Genomic DNA, 27,211 nt, shown 5'->3' with positions numbered 1-27,211 from the left:
TTACAACAGAGAAAGGAATTAATGAAAAAATTCACTCCAATACTTCAGTTCTGGTTCTTTTCCTAACAGAATTTATACTGGTACTATGTCTACAAGAATTATGGATTGGGTTGACCAGAATAAAGAGTTTATTCTGTATGAGAGATCCTCTTTTCGGTTCTCTACATTATTAGAAAGAGAAAAAGACATCTATTCTATGCACAATTTGTAAGAGGCTACATATATAAATGTGGTAAAGTTCAAATAAGAAGCAGTCATGAAACTTTATATAAGCTAGAGAGGGCAAAACCTCAAAGTTCAGGTAGGCATTTGAGCTATAACATTTACTGGCATCCTCTACACCTATAAAATACAAAACTTATGCTATAATTTCTTTTACATATAGAAGTCATTTTTAAGTAGTTTTCCTTTATGTGATTTGCATAAAGTAAGAAACCCATCATAAATATGTTTCTTCACTGTTGTAAGGAACTCTATAGCAACAGGTACTTTCACAGAATCATAGGAACTTGTAAAATCTCCTAAGAGTACCAAATTTATAAAATATGTCCCCAAATTGCCTCCTTTGATTAATCTTGACTTTTAATAGGGGCAGTTCCTAATCTACTGGCTCTTTCCTCCATTGTGCAAGTATGCAGCTTTTACAGGTACTTCAAATGCTTTTCCTTCCTTGAAAATTCAAATGTGAAAAAAAACCTCTGGAGAGATATGCTCCCAGAGCGTATCTGTCTCCTCTTTTGGTTGCTAAATGTGCTTCCCACACAGAGGAACCAGATGGACAGACACAGGAATGCCAGGCAGTTGTTATCACACCTCTCATGCTCCAACAGCTTGCCAGAGTTTGCAATGGAAAAAGAAAAGGAGGGAGTCGGCACCGGGCACTAATTCCATTCAGCTGTGCAAGAGGTGGATGGAAATGAGCATCTGCAAGGCAAAACTCTGAAGGGAGGCTGGAAGACAAGATTTCATGATCCTACCCTCCTAAGAAGTAGCAAAGGTACCCTGTAATGAGAAAAAACAAAAATTAAGCAAAATACCATCTCTTACTGGCTGTTTATGCCAAGACGGCTTGGTACATCCAGCCCTACAAAGTAAATGGGCATCTCCAAGACTTACAGGAGGCCAGTCTGGTTACCATCAGGAGAGAATCAGACCAGGAATTTCCACCTGCAGGATTTTCCATTTACAGTAAGTGTTTTGTTGTTCTAATCAGGCAGGCATGAATATGTGAGATGAGAGCTACATTTTAGATGAAAACTCCAAGAAGGAAGGCCACTACTCTGTTTTTTTTTTCAGAATGAAAATTTATTGGCGATATTCCTCCTGAAAAACAAACTCAGATGTTGACAGTTATGAAAGCTTTATTTGTCTAACATTTCCGTGCTAGGATACATTTTAGAAAAGCAACCCTTTGAAAAGCTCTGAAGAATTGCAGAAAGACCAATTGAACAAACAGAATGTTCTGACATTTCCTTTCTTGAATACTGTTTATAAGTCATCTAAACCAGTTTGCCATTCCAACGACTATAGACTGAAGTCCCAAAATAAATGTTGGTCACAACAACCAGCCTTTGCATTGGAAAAAGAATGTCTTAGTTGCCTGAAGGTTACAGGCACAAATAGAGTCAAGATTTTGAACATTGTGTAACATGCATTTGTTGTTGAGCCGGTTTAGTTCCTGGACAGTGATGTGAGGTGCAACAGTGACAAGAACTACTGTTATGGCCAGTTTTGAGCAGAATGGGCAAAGTTTAATTTTCAAAGAAGTAGTAATTTTAAAATAATCGTTGCTGATTATCTCTGCTGACAGCAGTTTCAGTAAGTTGTTTTGTAACCATATAATTTTAACTACATTTTAATTCAAAGTGCTGATCTATTGTGATCATATAGATGTATAGAGCATTAGATGAAAACTGAAATCCCACTGCACTTCAGGCCAGAGGATTGTTTTGCTTAAAACTCTGTGAAGCAAGTACTGCTAATAATTATTTTTTACCATGAAGGCATACTAAGTGACTTCTAAGCTTAGATAAAACGAGATAAATAATCCTTTAAAATCTAAGGCAAGGATTATCCTATTGCCGGTGAACTGCAACTATTAAAAGTCAAGATTAATCAAGGAAAAAATAAGAATAGTAACATCTGGCTAGATTTTCTTCTTTCTCTGAATTTTCTTCTGTAAGGAGACTCAGAATGTGAAGATTTTTTTCTGACTTGGATTGAAGAAAAGATTTTGAAATCTTGACATTTATGGCTGCAAAGAATTGCCATTCTTGTTCTTCCCTGAAGTGTTTTGATATTAAATTTTACATAGAACCTGGAGAATGGGTGGAATGTACTGAATATTCATTCCCACCTCTCAACTTCATGTCAATAACATTTTTCACACTCTTCACCAAACAGACTGCGCATGTGTTTCTATGTGTTATATTTGTGACTGGCATGACTCAACTGCAACAACAAAATGTTTTCACTGTAAAAATGCCTAAAAACTGTTAGGTATTTAGCCCTAGAATTTTGGAAACTTAACTCCCAGTGTGCATCTTTCCACTCTATTAGGTAAGGTTTTGTAGTCAAAATAAGTTTTATTAAGCTTTAGTTCAGTAAAAATGTAATTTTAAAAGAGATTCGAGGGCATTCCACTGAGATCTCAATCAACTCTTCCTGTTTAATTTTCTTTTTACATGTGAATTCAAGGTAATGAAAATTCTCTTCTCTCTTCCAGAAGAAAAGTCTGGAATGGGCAGTAGTGTCTGTGTATTCAGATGATACTTAGCCTTGTGTCTTAATTTCATTCAGACTGATTCATTAATTTATTGCATGAAACAGCTTGGGACTAAAAAAAACCAACTAGGTGAACTAAAAAAAATTAGGTAAAACTAATTTCTGATATGAAGGAAGTACTCTCAGTAGCCAAGAGTTAAAAGCAACACATCAAGATAGATCCTTTAGGAAAGAGACAGATTTCCATTTTAATCAAGGTTCCTTTCCAGTGTTTAAAACTGTGTCTGGGGTGAAAATGTGAAAACATTTGCTGGATTGTAGCAGATCCCACATCTGCAAAAAAGAAATTCTCAGTACTGTCCAAATGCACCATCATATCTATCAGATGGATTAATTTTAATAAAATAAGCTCTATAGACTTTGATCAACTGTATTGCAGTTCATGGGTGAAACCCTGATACTGAGTGTGTGGTAAACCTGTGAATTTTTTGTGCAGGATGGGCCATTTTTGTCTCTTGGCAGGGAAAGGATTATACAGTATTACAATTATTAAAATTCTAATTTGGGGCCAGGTTTTGCCCTCAGGAGCTTCCTTAATTTCAGCAGGGACTTGTGCATGTTTATCTGATTGAAGAATTTGGACACTATCATTCTTGGTGAAGGTAACTTTTTTCTTTAACAAGAATGTGCACTAGTCAAAACTAAAATCTGAACGTAGCAGGGACAAGTTTCCTACCAGGAGACAAATGTCAGCAAGTGTTCTGTTTTGATAACCTAAAGTGATTTCCTTGTAAAGGGAGTGGGAGATGGAGCAGAAGGAAGGAAAGAGGGATCTTCTTCCAGATAGCTTGTAGGCTTGTTTTTAAATTATGACTTTGGATCTAACAACAGGTTTGGCAAGTGTTTGCCTTGGAAATCCTGACACCGTGCCAGATTTTTTTTGCTGGTTTGTAGCAGAGTGTGTATTTTTTAAATACACTGTAATCATTTCAGACCACATAATTAGAAACACAAAGCAGTTTACTGAAACATAGTGATATAGTAAGAGTTCAGTTAATTACACATAAAGAAACAAGTCAGACTTCAAAACCTTTTCTCAGTTTCTGGTTTATTTGCAACTGAGGCATGCTGATGGGACTTTGCCTGTTTAACACTGAGTAGGAGTTTCAGAATTTTAACCTGAGGGTAAAATTTTCAAAAGCATTTAAGTGACTGGCTCACTGAAAATCAATAGGACTTTCACTCCTTAGGGCAACACTTTACAAAATATGTAGATACCAAAGTCCAGTTCACTTCAGTGTCTATGTGTGGTAAAAAAATAAATTCCACCTTTCCTCTCCTAAATTTCTTTAAAAGAAAAGTGGTACATTTCAGTGTCATCTAAGATTTTCTGAAATGTTATCACCAATGAACAGGCTGTTATTCTCATTATTTTTTAATTTGTAAAATGTTTTGGTAATTTTTCTTCTTCAACACACGCAGAAATCATAAAATATGGTTTGGATGATAAGCCACATTGTCTTCAAACTTGTCTTAAAATCTTACTGCAAATGTTCAAGAAGGATTTTTCACTCTACTGTAAATTTTCCTAGAATAAAAAAAAAATTAAAAATCCCCCCTTTCAGTCTATTTAATGTCTTTTTTGATAAAAGTATAATTTACCTCCTTTGAAGCCACAGCCTGACCTAAATTATTTTGTCTACATTATGTATAAGAGCAAGCAGAAAAAAGAAATTGTAATATGGCATTCAGGGAGATGAAGAAGACATAAATCAGAACTAATTAGAAATTCTTATTAATGAGAATATATGTTATGTTTTCCATTGAATCTCTCAAATGTAATTTACTGAGAAAATTTAGAAGTGTCAGTATAGAAAAACCTCAGTATCCAAAAAATATTTGGTTTTAGAATTTGCAGCATGGGAAGGTATCTTGGTTCTCTAACATGTTTTCTGTATGAGCTTTAAAACTATGCTAACGTTGCACAACAGCTTACAAGTTCTCAACAGTTGCATTTATTACAGTTTTACCTCACTTTAAGACAAGTTCTCTTATCAAGCTCCAAATCACATTTTAGGCAGCTTTGAAGTACATTACTAATATACTTATTGCTTAACAGAAAATATCCTGACAGTCCTTTCTGTTTTAAGGTGCAAAGTAATAAATGTCAGCTTATTTTTTGCAATCATTTATCTGAGCCTGGGCTTACTCTCAAAGTGTCTGGCTTCAAAACAAGTCAAAAGTGCAGTGGTCTTCTTCTTGGAACTAACAAGAAAAATATAAACACAAATTTTGAACCTTTCTTTCCAAGACACCTTCATTCCAATTCTGGCCCTATTCTGTCGTTATTAAAATTGGGCAGGCCTAAGTTTTATGAAAAATTGAGGATTCCTTCTCTTTATTTTGTGAACATTCTGTGATCATGTGGTTTGCAAGTCTCTCTGGCAGTCATTTGTACTTGTCAGTGCATACTCTTCTATTCCCTGTGGCTGTTTTGTGCTGCTAGACAGGTGTGTGCACTCTGCACAAAACTTTGCCCTTTGGACATCATTAGAGTTTCTAAGAAACATGGAGAATGGGATCCTGACAGACTTATAAATGACCATGAAGAAGGGAATTCTCTTCTGGGATCATTACGGAACGTATGCCTTATATTATTCCACATCCATTGAGAGAATGTGGTTTCTCCATCACAGAAAATGCAAAAAGCAAGATTTAAGGTGCAGATAACTCTGGATACCATTCTCTCTGAAGAGTGATGGATGGCTTTACCACTCTTTTTAGGTTGACTCAGAAGCAAAGCTGTTAATACAGGAGGAGCAGATAAGTTGAAAAAGCGTTTAGTTAAATGTAGCACTTTATCCCTGGCTACATGTACAAGCATTTAAATTAATCTGGTTAATGGGTTTCTGCTCTGTGTCTTCCCCACAGTCACTTTTCAAGTACCTGAATAAACAAGGGTCTTTTGCACTATGCCAAGCAGCAGAATGAAGCTCTCTTGAATCCTTGGGAACAGTGAAACCCAGACTCCTGTACCCTTCACACTGAGCACTCAACCTCTCCAGACACTCAGGTATAGTCAGTATGCCCCAGCTAATCTTAAGCATGATAATGGAAGATAAAGGAGAGAGAATTTACTGCCTAGGACTCAAAGCTCATAGAGTTTTATAGATCAATAAGAACATCCTGAGTTATGCCCAGGGGCAAAAAGGAAGCCAGCATAGACTTCAAAGACCTTGTGTAATATATTCCTTATGGCCAATATTACAGATTAAGCAGAGCAATGTTCGACACAAGCCATCAAATCTGACTAGAATGGGAACAGACTATACACTATATGTCTGTTTTGGAGGCTATGAGGATAACTTAGAGCCTTCACTTTTCACAACATTTAACTAATGATAGCAAAATGTATTTTAAGTCTAGAAACTCATTCTGACTTAAGAAATGCCTTTTTATTCTGAAGTTCACTGAAGAAGAATACCCAAATTTATCTGATCAGAATTCCTTCAAGCAACTTCTAATCTCTCTCAGGGAGACTCAGAAAAAGTGAAAGACTGCAAGCTCTAGGTTTGATAAAGAAAGAATGACAAACTAACTGACAAACTCCTCAGAAGCAAAGCAGGGAAGCTGACACTACTGACCATGAAACTGAAATCACAATATTTTCATGCAATATATGTAACAAGTGGAAAACATAAATAAAATTAAAACAATGTCTACTCTGTGTCTAGTGCACAGAAAAATGAGGTAACCTGCATTATCTTTCTGTGGCAAGTTCAGGGCCAAACTTTTCCTTTAAAAAGGCAGTAAGAGGCTTTTCTTGAGATCTTCCTTCTCTAAGTGACAAGACCAAGAGATGTACCTGACAAACCTAATGGTTTAATCTAGACTAAATTTGAAAGGATGCTGTCATTGAAAGCTTTCATTGAAAGCTGAAAAGGTTGAGGCCCAGCAAGCTCCTTGTAGACCCAGCCCTATAACGACTCCAAAGTCCCATTCATTTTCCCTGTGAGAAGATTATAGAACTTATTTCAAAGAAAACAGGTCTCAAGGTAACCTCTGACTTTTTAAAGACTTGTCTAATGTGGGAAAATCTCTCTACTAGAGATATCCTGACTGGTGTACACAGGTACTGTGGATAACTGGAAAACTGGTTCCATGCTTTTAATTACAGTGGCTCAGTTCAGCACAGAGACTACCTTCAGGGTAGGTGAGATGTGTAAAAATCTCTATGATCTGTGAATTTTGAAAAAAAAAAAAATTAAGTAGGACTTCAACATCTACAAGGTTCACTGCTGTTGAAAAAAAAGCTCAAATATTAATGATCTGCAATGTACATTTCTTTTTTGATTATTTGCTTAAGAAAACTTTTTTTAAGGGAAGGTAAAATGGACATCTTTGCTTTTGGGGTTTGGGGTTAGATTAGATTCTCCATGAGAGTGGAACGTGGCATTTTGTAAGGGGTTAGCAGTGATCCCACTCCTCCATACATTACCCTGATGAAAGATCTCACTCTGCCTTGCAACATTCTTGTTATTCCAGAACTGGGTTGGGCTAGTCATAATAGATGCAGGCAATCAACTCAACTTCCCCACATGCAGCTCTGCCAGTAAAACTCACTTCACCTTGCAACACTCCTGTTCTTCCTGTGTCCTTTAAGCAGCAGCTATCAGTTTGGCACTCACTAAGGATGTGTCCTTACTCCTGCTGAAATCCAGGATAACTTTCTTAGTGATGCAAAAGGAAAGTGTTGCTAAAATAGACAAATGTCTGCTTGTGACTAGGGTGAAACAAAGTTGTCTTCTCTGAATGACAGATTTTGATCCGGGCAATAGATGAAACTAACCTGTGTTCCACTTATGATTTTATTACAGCAATAAAATTCAGTGTGACTTTAGATACCAACTCAGTTACAGAGAGTGTAAATGAGATTACAGTATAATCTTTACATAATATGGCCTTCTGCAAGGCTGTGCTTTTTCCCAAGAAAAGGATTTCCTTTCCAGTTAGAACACTAGAGTTTTCAGTGTTGATCACTGGTGTTTTATTTACTTTGAAAGTCTATGGACCATTCACCATGATGCAGACAAGCATTGGCCTACTGGCAATATCTCAGTTTATCTCACTGGCGTTTGGATCTGGGCTATGCAATTTTATGTAAAATCAAGTGCATGCCACAACAAAAAATTATGCCAAAGTAAGGATTATTCTTCCAAAATTTTGAAAACCAAAATAGATTTACATGTTTTCTCTTTGTTTCCTTTATCACATGAAATAATACATTAAAATATAAGAATGCTCTAGGCAATGTAAAAAAACTAAAAAAGACTAGTTTAGTGAAGGAGCATGGTGTGAGGCTATGAATATGGATACTTTTGTACTAAGGAGCCTAGAGGAGACACTTTTTATCTGTAGTGATACAGAAATACAGACTTATAACTCTGCACACCAGGGAGAGAATATTCCCCTAAACCAAGTAATTTCCCTTGCAGTACTCCCTGTTGATCAAAGCTGCATAATTTAAAGCATCTAGAGGCAGCCTTAAATTATTCACAATATTTTTTAAAAAATAATTTTGGAATATTGCAGACAGTATTTGTGTAACTAGCAGTCTTCTGTAAGTTCTATAAATTTGCATCCACATAAAGCTCAGCTGAGTTTGAGAAGAGGGTACATAACTTTGCATGAGCTGGGCAGGACAGACTCATTCTGACACCGTGTTAGTCACATTATGCCACAGTGCCAGGGCATGCAGGACCACAGGGAATGGCAGGGCAGAGCCGGCAGTCTCTAGGTCTCAGCCTGAATGCTGCTGTGTGCCGGTTCCTAAGAGTTTTCTGATACCCTCAAAAGCCCCAAATAGGAATCCTGCAATTAGTGCATCTAACTCCTCCTTTGCTGCAGTCTTCTCTCCTATTGGTGAAAGGTCTTCGCAGCTCATGTAGGGACCCCACCCCTTTTGTGGGTTTTCATTCTGAAGCTATCCACAACTTTACACCTGAATGAATGCCAAACCTCTCTGAATATATAAAGGAAACCTGCAAGAGCAATTTCAGTTACACAGAAGGAGCAGAAGGAAAAGATTTCATCCAGCTTTGTCAGACAGCCTGAACCAGCCATGCTTCTCCCTGCCATTCACTTCTACGGCTTTCTCCTGGCTTGCATCTCCACGAGAAGCTACTTGGCTTTCAAGAACGATGCCACAGAGATACTTTATTCTCACGTCGTTAAACCCGCTGCGGCGAGCCCAAGTAGCAACAGCACATTGAATCAAGCCAGGAACGGAGGCAGGCACTACAGCAGCGCCGGATCCGACCGTAACAGTGAGTATCCCACCGCGGCCGTGGGCGGCAGCCCCGCCCGGGCCGGCCCCGGCAGGGCAGCGAGCCCCGGCCGGAGCCGCGCACCCCCGGCCGCGCCCCGGCCCCGGCCCGAGCGCGGCGCTCCAGGAGCGGGGCCGGGCGCGGGAGATGCTGCCGGTGCCGGTGCCGGACCGGGATCTGCCCCGCCGGGCGGCGCCGAGCCAGCCGCCCTGCCACCCCCGTGCCGGGAAGTCCTGTAGGACCGGCTCGCTCGGGCAGGTTACTTCCTGAGCGAGACTCATCCAGGAACGCCGGGCTCTATGGCATCTATCCGGCAGGGAAGCGAGATAAAGAAAAAGGAGAGAGAGGCATTTCCAGAGCGCTCGCTTTTTTGACTCACCTCCCACTGCGGGCAGGGGAGGTGTCTGGGCTACTTTTCAAGTGCAATAAAAAAACTCTGAATTTTGTTCCAGCTGTTTAGTTTTACTTCCTGCCGTAGCACTTACCCGCTTAACACCTCCAGCAAAAGTAAACAAATCAGCTCGTAATTTACCTATGATCTCTGCTCTAACTTGCCTTTTTTATATCCAGTCTTTTCCTTCTGAGTTTTATGTATATAAGTCAGATATGTGGGGATGTGGAAACCTGCTGACTTTATCTGTTCCCTACCCTGCACACCTCCTTAAAATGAAAGAAATCCAGATAGAGAAACATACACACACACCAACCCACTCACAGCAACTTGATAAAAATAGAGTCATCCCTGGAAAGTGAAGGCAACAAGTGACACCGATACCTTTCAGCTAAGCCAGGTGTGTCAGCTTTTATGAATGCTAGAGGGTTTTAATGCACAGGAAACATCTCATCATTATGAGATTACTGGGACAGCCCAGTAGGTATTCATTGTCACTGAGCTGTCACTGGTGAAAAGCTGAGCAGGGGAAGACAGAAAAACAGAAGGAAAGACAAACTCAGATCTGTGACCAGATGCTTCCAGGTACATTCCTGAGTGCAGCTGCAGGAAGGCAAGCTTGGATCTTTTCTGCAAAGCAGGAGGTAGAGCAGCCCTGTCAATATTCCCTGGGATCAGCCTGCAGATTTACAGTCCCCTCTTCCTGCCCACCCTGAGACACAGAGGACAGGGTGAAGCAATCTTAATGCAGTGCCTCAGTTTAGAACTTGCTTCCAAAAATCCAAGTAGAAACAGAAGCAGCCTGTAGCTGTGATATGTAGATGCACCTTCAAAGCCTTTTATGATTCATTCTGAAATGTTTCTAGTAATTACTTCTATTTTAAAAGCGTTAGTTAATTGCATTGTGTGTAGAATCGGTGCCGTAATTGTCCTTCGGAAAGAGGGAGAGCACAGACAGTAAAGATTGCTTATTAAAATTAAGCACACTGTGGGCGTTTATTTCAAAGTATAATTACTGAAATAAACAGTTGTGTTTATTGCAGGGTGCAGAGCCGCACACAGAGACGGGTACAAACATGCCTGTGTGAGAAGCTCTGCATGTTGGCTCTGTCAGCTGCCTGAGAGAATTTGCAGGATTCTCTATGTTACATATAATATACAGACTACTACAGTTACAAAGATGGTGTTCTCTTGAGGGCAAAAGCACCCCTCTGAAACTGTTACTGCTAATCATTCAAACTTCATAGGCAGAACCCCATTCTGTGGTAACTTCAGCTGTTACCACTTCTGCAGTGTCTGCTCAGAGCCGCAGAGTTCATGGGAGAGTTCAGTCCACTGTAACAATGGAACAAGAAGAAACACACTGTTTGAAATTAATTTAAAAGCATTTCAACTGTTTCCAAAGCAGTGTTTTCCCCCTTGCTAATGATCCAACATAATTGTTGTAAACATCACAGAGCAGATTCCCTAGACTGAGAACGAGCAGGAAACATTTCTTCCCTTGGGGCATTTTTTCTCTTCTAAAAGGTATGTCCCTGAGAAGAAGTACAGAGAATAAAATTGCCTCTTCTACCACAACTGCTGGAGTGCATGTCATTAGGATTTCTTTATGCTGTGGTATTATCCAGAGATACCATCAGCACTTGAGGCCCTTGTGTTGGGGGACACAGCAGTAAAGAGATGTCCTGTAAAGATTACAGCTTGCTTTAACTCTGTAAAACATACCTGGTTAATGTGAAAATGACTGGCTAAGGAAATCACTCCATTCTGATCTCAGTGTTTCTTGTTCTGTGCATTCCGCAGATCGCGTTCAGGTTGGGTGTCGGGAGCTGAGATCCACCAAGTACATCTCAGACGGCCAGTGCACCAGCATTAACCCCCTGAAAGAACTGGTGTGTGCTGGAGAATGCCTCCCTCTGCCACTGCTGCCCAACTGGATTGGAGGAGGCTACGGAACCAAGTACTGGAGCAGGAGGAGCTCGCAGGAGTGGCGATGTGTCAACGACAAAACTCGCACTCAGAGGATCCAGCTGCAGTGCCAGGATGGAAGTATAAGAACCTACAAAATAACTGTGGTCACGGCCTGCAAGTGCAAGCGATACACCAGGCAGCACAATGAGTCCAGCCACAACTTCGAGGGGACCTCTCAAGCAAAACCCATCCAGCACCACAAAGAAAGGAAAAGAGCCAGTAAATCCAGCAAGCATAGTACAAGTTAGAAATCAAACATCTCCTGCTCTCTCATCTCCCTCTCCTTGTGCCAAAATTGAACTCACCTGTAACCATTTGCTTTACCATTCTGACTGCTTAAAGACAAGTCTGCCATTGCTGTGTTCTCAGTTGACACTACATGCTTATTGCTTTGACCAAAATCAAAAGGGGCATTCTCAGCATATGGACTCTTTGGGTGATTTTCCAAATGCTCAAGATGGGGAATAATACAAGCCTTCCAAAACCACACTATAAACTTTTACAATTTCTCCAGCCATGGAAGAAAAGAAAATTTGCCAAGAGTATTCACTGAAGTCAATTTTGCAAAATGATGCTTTGTTGTGTGTTTTCCTGAGAACATTTATCACATCTATTGCCTTTTATATCATGTTTTATGACCTTCTGACAACAGCTTAAAATACAACACCGTGTATCTGCTTTCAGATTAATTCTAAAAAAAGTGCTTTGCATGCTCACCTTTCTCTTATCTCAGTATACCAAAAATTAAAATATGCATGGCAGCAATCAAAAAGTAAAGCTGAACAAACTATTTATTTGTTGTTGTAATTATTTAATGAGCTTTTATGTGTGTTTCCCTTCAAAATTTCCTTATGTTTATAGCTTTTCATATGTATCAAAGTATTTTCCTATGATTTGGGGCTGAATTAGAACATACATTTTGTAGATAATGTAAAATAGACATTTTAGCATTTAGGTATATATATTTTAATTTTGAACATTCATAGACTTAGGTGTTATTTTGACATGGCAACATAAAACCTGTATTTTTCATTCTTCATCTTGTATTATTTTTGTTTAAAAAGTGTGCAATCAAAAGACAGATATGACTTCCTTTCAAATTCATTGGTTTCTTTTTTTTTTTACAAAAATAAACACTGCTAAAAATGGTATTGTCTGGCTCTCTCTATGAAAAAGCACACATTTCAACCAGTCACAACACTTCAAAAAAGGGAGAATATTGTTTGGTTTTAAAAGTCTATCCATAAAATTTAGCATTGAAACGATCTTTCTCAATGTAAAAATCTTATATGACCATTGAACAGATAGTGTTTATTAATGGCCCAAGTCAGGTTCTTATTTAACAATTCTCAAGCTCTAGATTTCAGAAGAAGTGTGTATTTGAGAAATTTTACAAGCTAGTGAGACACCATTTTTTTTTTACTTTTCATTAGTAATGATCAAGTCAGTATAATGGTACAAATTACATATGGTTTCATTTTTTCTATAGAACCAATAGAGTCCTGCACTTTTATTCACAAATTCTTATAGAATGTATCAGAAAACTAGTAATTAATCTACTTTTCAACACATAGTGCATGAATCACCTGTTCTTAATCTTTCAAGCTGTATTTAAACACTGAGCAGGATTTCATAATGGGATTCTGCTGTTCTTAAATCATTAACTTTTACAATCCATTTGCACTCAAAGTAAAAATTACACAAGAGGAGAGTAATGAAAAATCTTACCTGATAAGGTCTCACCCAAGTTCTCTTTAACCTTCTCTTTATCTCATCCTATTTTGCATTTTAATTCCAAAAGATTCATCATGAAGTTCTTGGCAGAGATCTTGGTCATTAATGTAGAACTGTTTGAAAACCACTGCTGCTGCCTGACTTGACTTACTGAATCCTAATTTTTATTGACTAAATGTAATGATTTTTCCTCAAAGTTACTTTCAAGAATTCACATTAAATTTGGCATATGTAAAAGAGAGATACACTTTTTTATTCAATTTTAAGTGATTCACATGGTAGTAACAGTCAAAAACCCCCATGGCATTAATGAAGTAGTTGGTCCAAATTCAATTTTGACTGTGAAAATATCAAAATTATGAGACCAGAGACCATTTATATCTAAATTCTCTGATCTTAAAGGATCTTCTTTTAAGCATAAAAGGAGAGATGATGAATAAAGGAGTTAGCAGGGAGAGAACTGAAATGACATTGCTGCTAGGCATATCAGCTCAGCAGACTTAAAGATTTTTTATTATTTTAACAGACATTATAGTCTCATTCAATCATTACATGACAGAATTTTTTTTCCAAATGCCAAACATCTATCTATTTTTAAATTGCTATCCAGCTACTTATTCAAGATGATAAAACAAAAAATATTGAGATAATGGATTGAAATATAACCAATTTTTATGCCAACAGTCACTAAAAATCAGTAAAGCTGTTCTACCTGTTCTGTGTTTAACTTCCAGAAATAAGAAGGGTAAAAAACTGCATATCTTGCTCATAATTCTTCTTCAGGCAATGAAAGTGGTCTGTAGGAACAAAATACATGTTTAATATCAGTTTACATTTAGAAATAGGATAATAACTTCTAGATTGTCCTTTTTTGCAGAACTCCCCAAAAGGGAATAATCTTGCACACTTCTGCTAAGATGACTTTATGAAATTTGGCTACACATGCTATAGAAAGACCATGGGGCCCATTTCTAAGTCTGCATATTTGAGGGAACATGAGGGAAGCCAGCAGGAGCTGTGTCCATCAGCAGCAATTTAATTTTGATGTGCCACTTGAGTTAGCAAAGGTCTCCTCTTTGGCCTTGAGTGGCCTTTTGTGGGAGAGATCTGCAGGAAAGCAGCATAGAAATACGTTAATGTAGAATTTTCTGAAGGAATAATGTTAATATGTGATGCAGCTTCAATGTGGCCTATGCAGTCTGCCTTCTATTTCATCCTGTTACATGTGAACCCACATGGGGTCTATCCAAGAATCCAGACAAAAGGCATTACACAAGTACATCTAACTGGTTTCTTGTGGAGAATCTCTAACAGGTAAAGTTGCAGTGGGCAGGATATGGGCCACTGCTCTTGGGGAGGTCAGTGGCCAAAGTTTCTCAAAGACTCAGTGGAACAGTATTTCTTAAACTGAAATAATTTTAGACATGATACATCTCAAGTTTGCTTCTCAGTTAAAAAGGAAAGAAAGCATGTTAAAATTTGCACCTAAAGTATTAAGTCAAACAAATACAAGAAGTATGTAAATGTTTTGAAAAAGTACAATGTAGAGGCAGATTAGATAATTTTTTTCATACATAAGACTATAAATAGTCTAGATTTATTACACTAAAATTATATAGAAGTTGACTTTCTCAGTGATGTTCAATCATATAGGCAGATCAGAATTCCACATGCTTTCTTAAAAAGCATTCAAACATCTAAAAAAGAACCTAATAATTTTATAATTTCTCATATTTGCTTCTTTAGAAAACTAAAAGTGAATAAATTAAAAATAATCTGTTAATCTGCCATCACTATTTCATTATTTTTGAGTTGATGAAATCTGCTCCCAGCTAAGGGGTAAATTGTTTTATAATGAGTGGAAATCAATTTTCCTTAGACATTACTAGAAATAAACTTAGCCAGATGCTGATTGTTTTGATAGCATGGAGGCACTCAGAGGCACACTTCTTAGAGGCAGTGGTAGATAGAATGTGCCATTAAGGCATTTATCAACTGTGGAAGTCTAAGGGCCTGACATTTGCAATCTAGACTAGAAAGGCCCTTAACTAGTTTATTTATTCAGTTATTTAATAATAGTAACAAATCTGCTGCTCTCGCCTTTCCAACAGCCTTGGAATCAAAATCACCCAATCCAAGCTCAGTCATTTGTTTGGAAATAAAGCAGACATTTGAATAACAGCCTTCAAAATACCTAACAGATTTCTGCTAGTAAATCACTTTAGTCCTTCTAACCTTGACCTTTATATCCTTCCTGAAGAGGTACAACATTAATCAAGAAAGGACTGTTCAATACATTCCACTGTGAGAGTCTTGTTGCTACAGTATTAACCTGGAGGTGTTCAGTCGAAAATTATAAGGAATCCTTAGAGTTGGAAGGTATCCTATTCTCATGATGCATTTCCTATCCCGGAGGCCAGGCAAGGGGCTTTGATTTTAAGTTCATTGACATACATATAAACATCACTCCAGGCTAAACCTGAAAATTCTCTAGAGATTTATGAGCTAAGCAGACATTCTGTCACTGGATTTGCTAATTTTGCCAGAATGTCGCCCCCACAACAAAAAGCCTGCCCATGCATCTTTCTGAAAGACATCCAGCCCTTCAGCTCACTCCTTCTGTGAGTTATGTGGACTGACACACTAGGAAAGTGTGATTTGCAAGAGTATTGCCTACCACTGAGTTAATATTCAAACATCTACCTTACTCAGTAGTTCCATGACAAGAAAATACTCTTAATTTTTAATTAAGGCTTATTGAACAACATGCCATGAAAATAAATAGTCTCTACTGATTGCTGAGAGAAATCTTTAGAAACACTGGACTGTAACTCCATTTTGGGAGTTTTCATTTTCTTACCTCCCTTTGGTTTGACATGAAAAGTGAAAAGAGGTGATGTTACATTATCTGAAGTTCAGATCTTCTTAATGCTTCTTTACAACCACAAAGAAAGAGGATGTCTTAATGGAAATTAAAATCTGGACAACTTCTTTATAGGGATGCTTGTGGAATATGGTACTTCTTGAATGCAATGGAAAATGAAATAAAATAAAATAATTCAGCTATCAGAAAAGAGACCTAATTTAAAATCCCCTGAAATGATAATATAGTTTTGTTTACTAAACTGCAATGGCAATTCATGTCAAAAAGTGATTTTTACTACCACCTGCTTAAGTAAAAAATACTAAATCACAAAAAAATGTTTTGAACACTTTCTTTACTTGTCCCCTGCTCTATTTTAGTAGTTGTACAATGATGTATAATTGTCCCATTGTTTAAATTCTTAGCTGTTCTGAATTACATTACTACAGCACACTTACTTTTTGATACATAAATATTTAAAATCTCTTTTTAGAATATCTGGATGCATTATTTTTTAATTTTGACTACTGGGAGGAAAAGCAATGCTGACTTGGCTTAGGAGTTCCACATTTAATTTGTTTTGTTAGGCCCAGTGAGAAGTGACTTAGAGAAGAAGCTGTAAAGCAACTTAACAAAAGCATGAACTATTCTGTGAAGTCTGGTGTCTGGCTGGATAAAGAAAAGCTATCCAGGCACAGTCATTAAAACTCTTTTACATAAAACAGTGGAGAATTGAGAGAGGGCCTAAGGAGAAAAGTACTTGCCTAGCCCTACCACAAGAACAGCCACTGAGAAATAGAGTGACTATGCAGAAACACTCTGCAGCACAAAGAATTTTTCTGAATTGCAGCTGAAGCAAGTTTAAGCATCTGTGGCTTGTTAGATTATTATATTTATTTGCTTATTTATTTATTCATTTACTTTGGGATAAGTAAATGGGTTTGAGAAAGCCTTTTTAGATTCCCTATGGCCATTAATTTGGGATGGAGAACAGAGCCTGAATGTTTCTAAAATGCAAAGCTGCAAAAATTTTGGCTTTAGCAAGGAACACTTGCTTTTGTTGTATTTTTGTTGTCTTCATTGAAATGCCTGCTGAAATTTTGCTTTTGTGCATCTTTATTGCAATTTTTAGGACACTAGACAGAACACCTTATAGCACCTGGGAACCGGTTGCATCACTCACTGCACGGCATCTGTTTTCAGATATTGAAATGCCTGAACCTGGTATGTCTAGTAGAGGAGAAAGAAGAGAAGATGGATCAAAATAAAGGAACAAAATGGCAGGTGGAGGACTGCATATGTGTGTTCTTCATTTTCTTCTGTCCTCACAACTTTTCATGAGACTTCAGAAGACTTGCTCCATCTGCAGATTGCCAAGCCCACTAGCCCATGAACATTGCTACCCCTGCGATGTAGCAGACTATCAAGTCTCAATACACATGGCAGAAAACCATGTCTGACTGTCTCTATGTCTTCACTTCCCAAGCAAAGGGAAGAATGCACAGCACAGTGTGTCTGTCCTGTTCCACACTGAACCAGGGAGACTTTGGAATCTGCCATCTTCACAGAAATGCACATTCCACTGCACTGTTCATATCTTCTGATGGTGAGTGACCACAGCCTCCTGTTTCTGAGGAGAATGAATACTGCCTAAGCTGACAAGATTCATGCACAGGTTTCTTAGAAAGCTATCAGTCTGCCACACATCTGGACTTCATGTTGAAGAATTTGGCTCAAAATCTTGCTTACCACCTACATAAAATATATCAAATATCGTATACACGTATAAAGTTACAGCAATCTGACTGTGTAAACAAGACCATCAAGAATACACTAGTGAGTTATACATAAAACCTCTTCTAGGTGTTATGCAACTACTGTCCCCATATTTTGTTTTCATCTTTTTGAAATCAGTTATGAATCTTGACATCTCTCCCAGAAGAAAATGTCTGCAACATCTTTTGCCAAGAATAAGGTAAATATTAAGGATTTCCATTTTAATTTGCTTAATTTAATACTTCTTGGCATAGGTCTTTGTAAAAGCCCACATTAGACACGCCATTCAAACCACTGTCTGAATCTTAAGAACAAGTACTGTGTGGTAGTCTTATCTCAAATACTGCAGTGCCTTGCAAATCTGTTCATTTCTGCCCTTCCCTTTGAAACTTCTGGCTCTAGCAAAATCAAATCCTCTTTCCCGTGGTGTTTCAATGACCAGGCTCATTTCTTTACAATATTTACGTTACTTGTCCCACAATTCCTTTTCATACACACACACCACACACACACACACACACATGCACAGAAGGATGTTTTACTTAATCCATTTTCTGAAGCATTCAGTACCAAAGAAAACAAAATATGAAAAAACACAACAGTATTGGCACAGGTAAGTTCCAGAAAGAATTTTTAAAATAAAATTAGATGGACTGCAGTACTCAGAAAAACAGTAGCAGGATACAGAGCATTTTTCATCAAGTGGTTGGTTTGCATCCAGTTAGATTGGTATGCTGGAAAATAGTTAACCTTTGATGGTTGCTCAGCAGTGTATCCTAAACAAGCTGAGTCTATATAAATTGTTGGACAACAGGTAGCCACATTTCTGCAGCTGGAAAAAATCTGTAACCTTGATCTTTCTAAAAATTGAACAGGATCAAAGGACTGACCCTTTCCAATCTGACATTTTGATGTTAGAACTGCAAAAGTCAGCAAAGGATAAGGTAAAGGACTAGGACAAAATTACTGTTTTTAGGGACTACCATCCTGCATGTTTTGCTCACCATAAAGCAACTGTTTGGAAAGAGAAGAAAGATTCACAAATCTTACCACAAGGCAGACTGCATTTTAAGGCACATCCCTTTACCAACTACCAAAAGGGGTAGAAAGTAGCACTAAAAAAATCAAAAGAAGAGGAGAAAAAGGACTACTTGCATATGATTGTTTTATCTAACGTATACCATATAAAGAGGCAATGAAGACTAAGTCCAGTTTTCAAGTTGGATTGTACCTTGCCTTGTCTGCTGCAACTTCAGTCCCCAGTGGAGTAGGCAGAACCAGTCTTCATTTACTTAGTAAAAACTGACATGAACAGAATCCCTCCTATATGAACCCTGGCAAACTGACTTTACCTATATTTCTTAGACATGGGGCCAATGAATAACATTCCTGGTATTCTTAAAGTAAAGACCATTATTAACATGACAAAGGATGCAGAAACAATGCTTTCAGTGCAGCAATAAACAGTAAAACTTGTATACCTATACATAACAAATCTGCAAATTTTCCTTGGTGTTATTTGATTGTCTCAATCACTTGAAGTTTGGTGAATTGTTTAATATTCCTTCACAAACATTCCATGGAAATAATGCAGAAGATGGTAAAGAATAAAATACAGCATGATAATATACACATATGAAAATTAAAACAAAGATTCAGAGCCATGAAAATCCTAACTTTATTCCAAATCTAACTTCAACTCTTATATATTTTCTAATGTTTGATTACATCATTCTATATCATTGGCATCTTGACATCTGTGGCTCAACAGCACTTAACCAGTTCATAAACTATGTCTGCTTTGAATCATCTTGGGGAAAGGAAACTACCATCAGTCTTTCCTCAGAGGTAACTGTTTCTTCAGTCATGACTGGACATCAGTCAAAAATAAACATTTTCGTTTTTACTGACATGATAGGGCACTATCCTCATGGCTGGTGTGGCTCTTATGTCCCAGTGACAGAGGAAAACAGCCACAGCGATTTCCATTCCCCAGCTTGCATGTCTTCATCAGTGTCGCCATCCAGGGCACTGTGACAGCCAAAGACCCTAAACTACAGTTCCTACACACAGCACACCACAGGGTGATGTTAAAGCTGAGATAGGCCCACCCAAGCCTATCTCACTACTGAGCATGTGACCAACACACCTACAGTCTACAAAGCCCCTTCCAGAGCCAAGTGTCTAAGACTAGTCAGCCATTTCTAATGAAAAACTACAAGACTTCCATCTCATTGCCTACCTGCCCAGGCACTCCCCAAAGCAGTAGCAGTCTTTTTTCAAGTGTTTAACATTTCTGAATTTCAAAAATTCTCCTGGAGTCAGGGAATTTCACTCTCATGAATTATTGGATTACATACTAGGGTAATTCTCTTATCTTTAAATTCCTTTACTTTGTGTACACAAAATACTAATCAGCTCCTGAAATAACCTTCCTCATCCCAGAGGCCTAGATGATTATCAGATAGAGAATGGATAAACACTTCAGGGGAAATATAACATTTTAGGGTGAAGTTTTAAAATGCATGCCAAACATCAAAATCAATGTGTGTCAATTTTTTTTCTAGCACTTGCACAGCACACAAGCAAGATGCTTCCTCTATGCCTCAAGTATTCATAGAAGAAATTTAGCTATCAAAACCATGTAAAACAATGTCAAATGGGTTTACATATGTAAAGCACACAGGACACAACAGGTGAAATGCAATGCATGTTTTTCAACATACCTACAATGACATGCAAGCATGAAGACACTCCTTTGTATTCAAAGGCCACATTTCCTTTACATTTCTAGCATTAATATTCTCTATTTACACTTCAACTAGTAAAAAAATATATTTTGCAGAATTGCCTATGAAGGAAAGAGCACACAGAATTCCCCTTAGGGATCTGATCTATAGGTGGCTCTACACACACTGCATATAAAGCATGTAAGCAGTCTTTGATATTTGATAGTCAACATTCACATAATTTAAGTTATGCATGTGTGTAACTCCCTTGCTGTACATGCTGGTTTGATCTCAGTTCCACATACCAATAGGAGCAAATCAATAGCACAACACTTTATCTAAGTATTCCACACATCTATAGCATCTTTCATCAAAGAATCTCAGACCAAGAAATTACCCTTTCTTTCATCAAAAAATCTCTGACCAAGAAATAACCCTTAAAAGTCATATTTGTAAAAATACAACTATAAATATATGCTAATGTGAAATAAGATAAGATTTCCCTAAAGGTGCTAAATATACTTTGGAAAGAAAATATTTTTGCCCTTTCCAACATTGCCCCATCTATTATACTGCCTCAAGCTCTGTGTTCCCTGTGACACTATATTGGCTTGGAAACCACTGTCACCACAGAGCAAACACTTCAAGGCAGCTGCTGTGCAACAAAGACTGAAATAGTGAAGATGTAAGTCAGTCTTAAAGGAACATGTGGATGGCTGATCAGGCCTCAGACTCAGGCAATAGCTAGAAAATTGTGAAGAGCATAAAATAACATGATTATTTTTTCTAGTGATCAGTCAGAACTGAAATAAAATATCTGGAAAAAAATAAGCATGCTTTCTATGAAGCCTAAGACTCAGAGATCTTGTGCAAAGTGCTACAAACAGCAACGGACATGCAAGATAAAAACTGAAATTCTATCCTTTGAGGGGCTTCCTAATCTCTTTAGATAGGCAAGGAACCTGTGTCAGTTTCTGTAAACAGTGACTTCTAGGATTTGAGACAGTTATTGGTGGTTTCAGGAGAGCCAAGATTGCTGTCCTACTTGAACACAAAACCTGTCTAAAGAGAACTGGCATCCCACATCCTTCCTTACAGCTCTGGATGTTCATTTTATGGCTTGCCACCACTGAAGTAAAAATGTATATATCTGGATAAAATTAGTGAAATACAATCCTGCAAACACAAGGTTCTGGTTAAAAGCCTGCACAACTGCTCAGAAGGCTACAGATATCATGTTAGCTTCAAGAAGAGCTCTCAGATTTGTAATATTTTTATCTTTATGCTGTCTTTTAGAAAAGATCCTGCACCTCCTCAGTATATTATGGGGTTTTGTAATTTTGCTTTTACAATTTACTTTAACTTGCAAAATATTCTTCAATTGCATGCATTTCCCTTTAAAATGCTAGTGAACTTTGCAGCTTGTCAGGAACGGGCAAATTATTCTTATTTCACCTGCATTAAAAATAAAATGGTTCAAGAGTTTTGAAAAAAGGACAATTTCTCAGCTATACCCCATCTACAGAAGACTCAAGGGCAATTTCAAATCAAGAAATTTTATTCTTTCACTATTTTTTCCACAAAAGCCTTTCGGAATGATATCTACCACTCCCATAACTTAATGTTCTCTAAAAACCCTATTATGAGTTTCAGTCATAGAAACAGATGATTTTTTCTCCCAGAAGTCAAATTGTCAGGTGCATTTCACTATTGTAATTTGATTCCAATTTGTACATACCTTCTTTCTCCAATAAAAAAAAAAGGAAAAAAGCCCACTTTTCTTTTCAAAGATATGATTGGCATATTTACTGCATAATTGCAAACTACAACTGTGGTTTCAGATGTTATACCCCTGCACAGAAATGATTGATTAGCCTGCTCTTTACTTGCTTTGAGGTAAATGCTGCCTCTATCCCTTTTTATCCAGAAAAAAACTGTGCAAAATTGTTCTTCCAATATGTGTGAATTTACATTTTACCCACTTCCAATGTTTATGTATGAGCATGCATATATATGCACAGCAACTAAAATATTACATTGATTAAATACAAAATGTATAATAGAATGGAACTGAAGATAAATTATGTATGCACAAAGTGTTGCTGCATTCACAAAGTGCTTCACTGCATGTTAATAACAAATGAATATTAAAAAAATGTAAACCCCCAAATCCCGGTTTTCTTAATTCATGGTAAAACATAATATAAATATATAAGAATGTTAAATATGCTCTTCCTTCCACATCATTGTCTAAGAAAACAGAAAAAAAGAGGAGAAATAGCAGTAGCAAGTTCAGTATAATCAAGATGCCAGGAATCTGATGGGCTTCTGGAGAAATTACCAGGGGCTATCAACACAAGTCAAGAACCTTTTGACTCCACAGGGACTGTGGAAAGCATGAGAACTTCAGAAACATTTCATGTTCAAGTGCAGCCAAAAGCAGCTTCAAAGTGCTTTTTGGCTGGATTGTAAAATCTCACCACGATATACAACAGATTTGATGACACTGAAGTCTGCATGCACTAAAGTCCACCCATCAAATATAATTTATTCTGGATTGATCAAGCGTAATACCCCTAGCATAGTAAGGGAAATGGACTTCAGAGCAAGAACACAATCAAATTGGCACATGTTCCTTCACAGAAATTAATATTAATGAATGAGATGAAGTGGGGAAACATTGGCTGGACAAGAAATAAGGTACTGGGCACAACAGATTGTGGGTATAGGTGATGACATACAAAACCACAGTGTCAAGAAGGAAGGGGAAAAGCCATGGAACTAAAAAGAACTTATTTTGTTCCTTACAGAAAGTCAAACAAGAGGTGTGGTTTTTATGAATGAATGCATGAAGACCTGAGGCAAGAATTCAGAATATGTTACACCAAAAAAAATTGGAAAAATGGGAATGCTGCAGAATAAGCTTCCATGAACACATTTGTATAGAACTGCTGCTGCAAAAAAAAAATCAGAATTTAAGATCATCGTGGATATGGAGAGGTGCCAAGCTTAAGAAGAAAAATTAATTTTGGGCATCTAATAACAATGAAGTGATGCTGACTCATGGTGCAAACTTGGAAGCCGTAAAAGAGACAACAAATATATGTCATCAAGAGACAACAGACAAATATATGTCATCAGTCAGGTAGTGAAATGCTTTCCAAGAAAAGAAAACAAAAGACCTGCTAAAAAAGAACATAGTTGCTGAACCAATGGATTTAAAAAAAATCCCACATGCTAAACTGTCCTGAAGACAATGAGACCAGCACTCATTGGGAGGAAGGCAGTTCAATTTCTAGCTAATTCCTTCACTGGTGAAAAGTCTCCACTCCAAAAGCTTGACACCTCAGCATGCAAAGTGCCTGTGCTGTGCATGACTTTCCTGCTATGACAAGTATCAAGAATACCTGTGGAGTCCTGCCTTTGCTAGGAGGGATCACTGCACTCCTATTGTATGGCTCCTACTTTTGATGCCTCTGCAAGCCCATATGATCATTTTACTCCAGTCCACTGTTGGCATTGCAAAGCAGCCCAGCTGGCACATAAACTTTCATGCTTACTCCTCAGAAAGGTCTCTGTATGTGATTTTCTTAGGTTCCTCTTAACACAACTAAGAGAACCCTGAAAAGCTGTAAATAACCTATCTTCTCAAAGATATAAAGAAATTTTGCAGACTCTAAAGATTTTGCTTATTTGGTGCATGTAAGACATTGAAATTTTCCTAAAAATAATGTCAAAGAGGCAAGGGCCAGGGCCCTGAGTATCCCCACCTTCAAGCCTGGATGACTGAGTTAAGGAGTCCAACTTGTCAAGTACAAACACAGTCCTTCCACTAGTAAGAGCTGTAATGAAAAAGCTAGAAGCAACCCTCTTCTCAACCCTCCTTTCCTTGTTGTGCTTTGGGAGCTGCTTTTAAGCAGTCTTTACTGTTGGCCTCCTATGTCTGCAGCTGCTCTGATGCCTCCCTGACCTTGACCCACACCCCCTGGCTCAGCTTCCTGGCTTGCCTGGCACCTGTCACCTCACTAAGGCGATCACCAGGCTGTGCCTCCTCTGCCATTTAATGAATATCAGCCCTGGGAATTTTCCAAACATGTCTCAGCCATCGCTGCTTACAGTAACACCACGAGACAAGCTGGAACACCCCAGATCCTAACAGTGAGTTGACTACCACTGAGTTTTACCTGCAGGTGCTGGTTGATAGTGGCTGAACATGAGCCAGGCAGCCAAGAAGGCCAATGGCATGTTGGCTTGTATCAGAAATAGTGTGTGGTAGTCTTGCTATTCTTGACAATGGTTAGGCCACATCTAGAGTGCTGTGTCCAGTTTTGGACCTTCACTTCAAAAAACACATTGAGGTGCTGGAGTGAGTCCGGAGAAGGGCGAAGAGGCTGGGGAAGGGTCTGGAGCACAAGTCCTGCGAGGAGTGGCTGAGAGAGCTGGGGCTGCTTAGCCTGGAGAAGAGGAGGCTCAAGGGAGACCCCATCCATCACTCTACACTGCCTTGAAAGGAGGCCGGACTCAGGTGGGAATCGGCCTCTTCTCCCGGGTAGCAAGGGACAGAAAAGGAAACTGCCTCAAGTTGCACCAGGGGTGGTTTATGTTGGATATTGAGAAAAAATTCTTCACTGAAAGGGCTGACGTTAAAACGGGATGCCCAGGGAAGTAGCAGAGTCCGGATCCCTGGAAGTGCTCCAAAGGCGCGTGGATGTAATACTTGGGAAATGTAGTTAAACAGTGAATACGGCCACGCTGGGTTAACGACTGGACTCGATGACTTGAGACCCAGCCAGCCTCTTAGGCTCTCGCGAACACGCAGGGCCGAGGGTTCCGTCTGCTTTTCCCTGTGTTTATCTCCCCACTAACACAGGCCCCCCGACCCTGCTCCCGCCGGGACCAGGCGAGACGCGGCTCCCCCGCCCCTCAGCCGGCCCCGCCCCGAGCCACCCGCGCGCCCAGCACTTAAAGGGCCCATGGCGGCCGTGCCCGGGCAGCGGCTCTGTGTGCCCACCTCGGCCCTGCCGCGCTGCCCCGGCCGCTCCCTCGCCGCGGTCCGGGCGTTCCCGCGGGGCTGCCGGGGCCCGGGGGAGCTCCTGCGGGGGCTCGCGTAGCACGGGGGGGGGGCGAGCGGTAGGGCCCGGTGTGCGCCGGGGGCAGGCGAGCGGGCGGGCGCTGGATTCTTTGGATCGCGGACGTCGTGGGCGAATAAAACAGGCGGGCGGGCGGTTGCGCTGTTCGTGCCGCGGGGGGCGCGGAGCGGAGCCGCCGCCGGGCCCGGCGCAGATGGAGCCCCACGGCCGCGGCGCCGCGCCCGGCGGCGTGTTGGTGTCGGCCGTGCTGCCGGCGGGCGGGAGCGGGGAGCGCCTGGGCGGTGCCACCCCCAAGCAGTTCTGCGCCGTGCAGGGGAGGCCGCTCGTCAGCTACGCGGTGCGGGCCATGGAGAGGTAACGAGCCCGGCGCCGCTCGGCTTCCGACCGCGCCCCGCCGGCTCCTGCCGGTCCCCAGGCCCCGGAGAGCCGCAGGCAGCCCCCGCTGCCCTCGCCTCAGGCCCTGGGCACTAGAGCGGGTCTAGTTTGCCTTGCGGTGACTCCGTCCCTCCCCGCCTGGTCACACCGAGAAGGGACCGAGATGTGCCTAGGCCCCCTCATGTGGGACCGAGTCCCGGGCGGGAGCTGGCGGTTCCTCCATCCCAGCTTGGCTCTAGCGCCGCCATCCCGGGTGGCTTCCCGCCGTCCTTCCCCAGCCTGTCCATGCTTCGAGGCTGTGCCGCATTCCTTGGCTCTTGGAGATCAGCTGTTCTGCTGCAGTGGCTGGTTTGGTGAGCTGTGAGCCCACCGCAGCTGTTGGGGACAGTCACAGGACTGACTATCCATCAGCCCCTGAAAAGAGATGTGTACTGCCATTGTAGATGGTCTTTATAATGTCCAAAGGTTTCAAAAAATGATCCGCTCCTCACTGTGGAATGAATGAACTCACTGATGTCCAGCACTGCATTAGGCTCCACTATTGCCCGTGGAAAAACATGGGCATCAGCAGGAAGTTTGAAAGAAAAGTGTTTAAGTTATAGTTGCTGGGCTAGAAGCTGGTGGCCTATGTAGTGTGAAGGTGCAAGTTTATCTTTTCCATGTTTATGTTGTAGTGATATCTCGAGGAGTAATGGGTACAAATTGAAAGATGGGAAATTTAGGTTAGGCATTAGGAAGAAATTCTTTACTGTTAGGGTGGTGAGGAGCCAGAACTGGTTTCCCCAGGAGATTGTGGATGTCCCAACCCAGGTAGCATTCAAGGCTAGGTTGGATAAGGCCTTGAGCAGTCTGGTCTACTGGGAAGTGTCCCAGTCCATGGCAGGGAGATTGCAGCTAGATGATCTTTAGGGTGCCTTCCAACCCTTAACATTCTATGATTCTGTGTTGGAGCAAGGGATTAAAGTAATGGGATCTCTTAGCAGCCAGGCTTTTCCTTTCCATAAGGCTGTTGAGTTCTAGGCATGGGACTGACAATTAATAAATTATTATCAAATGTTAATATAAGTCTTATACCTAGTGTCATTTGAAACACTGCAGGTTGGAGCAGAGTGTCAAGGGGAATTCTGGATGTGTTGCAGTAACCCAAAGGAAAACAAACCTTTAGATTTTTAGAGAGAATAAATGGGAAGGATTGGAGATTAGTAAAAGAAATAAAATTGCCAGCATGTCCC

The 27,211-nt window shown here is 39.8% G+C and overlaps 2 protein-coding genes and 1 long non-coding RNA gene across 3 annotated transcripts in view; 2 read left to right on the top strand and 1 right to left on the bottom strand.

Moving 5' to 3' along the window:
* Nucleotides 1–8,649: 8,649 nt before the first annotated feature.
* On the top strand, nucleotides 8,650–11,660 carry SOSTDC1 (sclerostin domain containing 1). Its single transcript, XM_005480839.4, has 2 exons — nucleotides 8,650–9,050; nucleotides 11,245–11,660. The coding sequence occupies exons 1-2, from the start codon at nucleotides 8,846–8,848 to the stop codon at nucleotides 11,658–11,660; spliced, it is 621 nt and encodes a 206-aa protein (XP_005480896.2). The 5' UTR covers nucleotides 8,650–8,845.
* On the bottom strand, nucleotides 9,274–25,720 carry LOC113460739 (uncharacterized). The gene is made up of 3 exons (XR_003382568.2): nucleotides 25,526–25,720; nucleotides 11,167–13,943; nucleotides 9,274–10,776 (listed from the first exon to the last, which is right to left on the bottom strand). It is a non-coding gene; the product is annotated as an uncharacterized LOC113460739 (long non-coding RNA).
* CRPPA (CDP-L-ribitol pyrophosphorylase A) overlaps nucleotides 25,679–27,211 on the top strand; it is a 107,220-nt gene continuing 105,687 nt past the window's right edge. The window contains exon 1 of the mRNA XM_005480838.4: nucleotides 25,679–25,958. Coding sequence (XP_005480895.1) covers nucleotides 25,798–25,958 — 161 coding nt within the window. The 5' untranslated portion in view covers nucleotides 25,679–25,797. The remainder of the gene's footprint in view (nucleotides 25,959–27,211) is intronic.

Source organism: Zonotrichia albicollis, chromosome 1 (assembly GCF_047830755.1).
Source record: "Zonotrichia albicollis isolate bZonAlb1 chromosome 1, bZonAlb1.hap1, whole genome shotgun sequence".
NCBI classification, from domain to species: domain Eukaryota; kingdom Metazoa; phylum Chordata; class Aves; order Passeriformes; family Passerellidae; genus Zonotrichia; species Zonotrichia albicollis.
Note: the sequence above shows the minus strand (reverse complement) of the source record. Positions and strands in the feature narration are given on the sequence as shown.

Coding starts and splice junctions, on each gene's coding strand:
- SOSTDC1 (XM_005480839.4), top strand. CDS start 8,846: ATGCTTCTCCCTGCCATTCACTTCTACGGCTTTCTCCTGGCTTGCATC. Junction 9,051..11,244: donor CGCCGGATCCGACCGTAACA/GTGAGTATCCCA, acceptor TGCATTCCGCAG/ATCGCGTTCAGGTTGGGTGT.